The sequence below is a fragment of the Austrofundulus limnaeus genome, unplaced genomic scaffold (assembly GCF_001266775.1).
Source record: "Austrofundulus limnaeus strain Quisiro unplaced genomic scaffold, Austrofundulus_limnaeus-1.0 Scaffold236, whole genome shotgun sequence".
Classification (NCBI taxonomy): domain Eukaryota; kingdom Metazoa; phylum Chordata; class Actinopteri; order Cyprinodontiformes; family Rivulidae; genus Austrofundulus; species Austrofundulus limnaeus.
In genome coordinates, this window is record NW_013952638.1 from 414,664 (window position 1) to 415,980 (window position 1,317).

The following is a 1,317-nucleotide window of genomic DNA, read 5'->3' on the forward strand; positions in this document are numbered from 1 at the left end:
CTGTACGGACATTCAATCGCGAATCGAAAAATGTGTCTCCTTCATTCCAATCTACACGCTTTATTTATTCACCCAAAATTGTATAACTTAAAAGAAAAAAATGCTTTTACTGACTTTTCATCCGTAAACATTTAGAGCTTTATTTTGTTATATTTACAAATGCTACACCGGATATCCGGTCAATATGCTCACTGTTAAATGCTCGTATTACTAAAGCATTAGTTCCTACTTTACTATTTCTGTGATTATGAAAACAGACAATTCTAAGTATTTCTAACACGACCTAATTTGCCACATAGTTAAATCAATCATATCCCTCTACAGTTAAAGTTAGCATTTAGCCGCTCCGGATGAAAACAACATAATGAAGACAAAGGTTCCGCTCGACACGGAAAAGTAAGGAGCACAGACTGAAATAAGGATTTGCTGCGGTTCTGCAGGTATTTATTTTAAACAAGCCAACATATRATCGTTGGTGTTTTATTAAAAGTCATACATATGAACAGAAGGTGCGGGAGTCTGTTTATATACAACTATTGCCTGTCTGCGCTTCAGAGACTGAGAGGTTCATTCAGATTAAATAATAATAATGTGGTTTCTTCTTTCATGACAGGAGCTCGTTTTCCCTGTTTTCCTGTCGTTCATGGAGTCACTCAACACGTTTGAATCAGAGATGGAGCCTGATGGGCAGGGAAGCTACTCGCTGTTTCCTGCTTTGGACAGTATAGCGAGTCTTTCTGGGACAGCGGAGGCTTTGGAGAGGTGCAGTCAAAACTAARGATTTCCTTTTCTTTTATTGTTCGCTCATTGTTTGGGTTCGTGTTTGTTTTCTGGAGTTTTAAGTATTAGGAGCATTAGGGCCACACAAGATTATTTTTAAATTACAAGAATGAAGTCATAATGCTATGAGTATAAAGTTATAATATTATCAGAATAAAGTTGAAATATTACAAGAAGTTCTAACTGAGAAAGCAGTCTTACCACCTCATTAAAATAAGGACTGTTGAGCATCCTGAAATTATACTTTGTGTCGGTGTTATTAAACTCTGGATTCATAAAACTGAAGTCATCTGGCTTTACAGTTAATGGCTGCAATAACAGTTTTAGTCATCACATATAGTGAATGGAAACATATTACACTAACTGTGATCCAAAAGTTAACACTGAGTCGACACAGGAAGAGAAAATGGACATGCCATGTAAGATTATAACTTATCTGGTAGTATTATGATTTTATTCTCGTAAAAAATAAATAAATAAATAAATAGATAGATAGATAAATAAATAGATAGATAGATAGATAGATAGATAGATAGA

At 34.8% G+C, this 1,317-nt stretch overlaps 1 protein-coding gene across 2 annotated transcripts in view; it reads left to right on the top strand.

Moving 5' to 3' along the window:
• The first annotated feature begins 185 nt into the window (after nucleotides 1–185).
• Nucleotides 186–1,317, top strand: part of tbrg1 (transforming growth factor beta regulator 1) — a 10,457-nt gene continuing 9,325 nt past the window's right edge. The window contains exons 1-2 of one of the 2 annotated variants that reach the window (XM_014019943.1): nucleotides 186–440; nucleotides 614–762. In XM_014019943.1, coding sequence (XP_013875397.1) covers nucleotides 644–762 — 119 coding nt within the window. In that variant the 5' untranslated portion in view covers nucleotides 186–440; nucleotides 614–643. The remainder of the gene's footprint in view (nucleotides 441–613; nucleotides 763–1,317) is intronic. The other variant, XM_014019944.1, reaches the window with a different exon arrangement.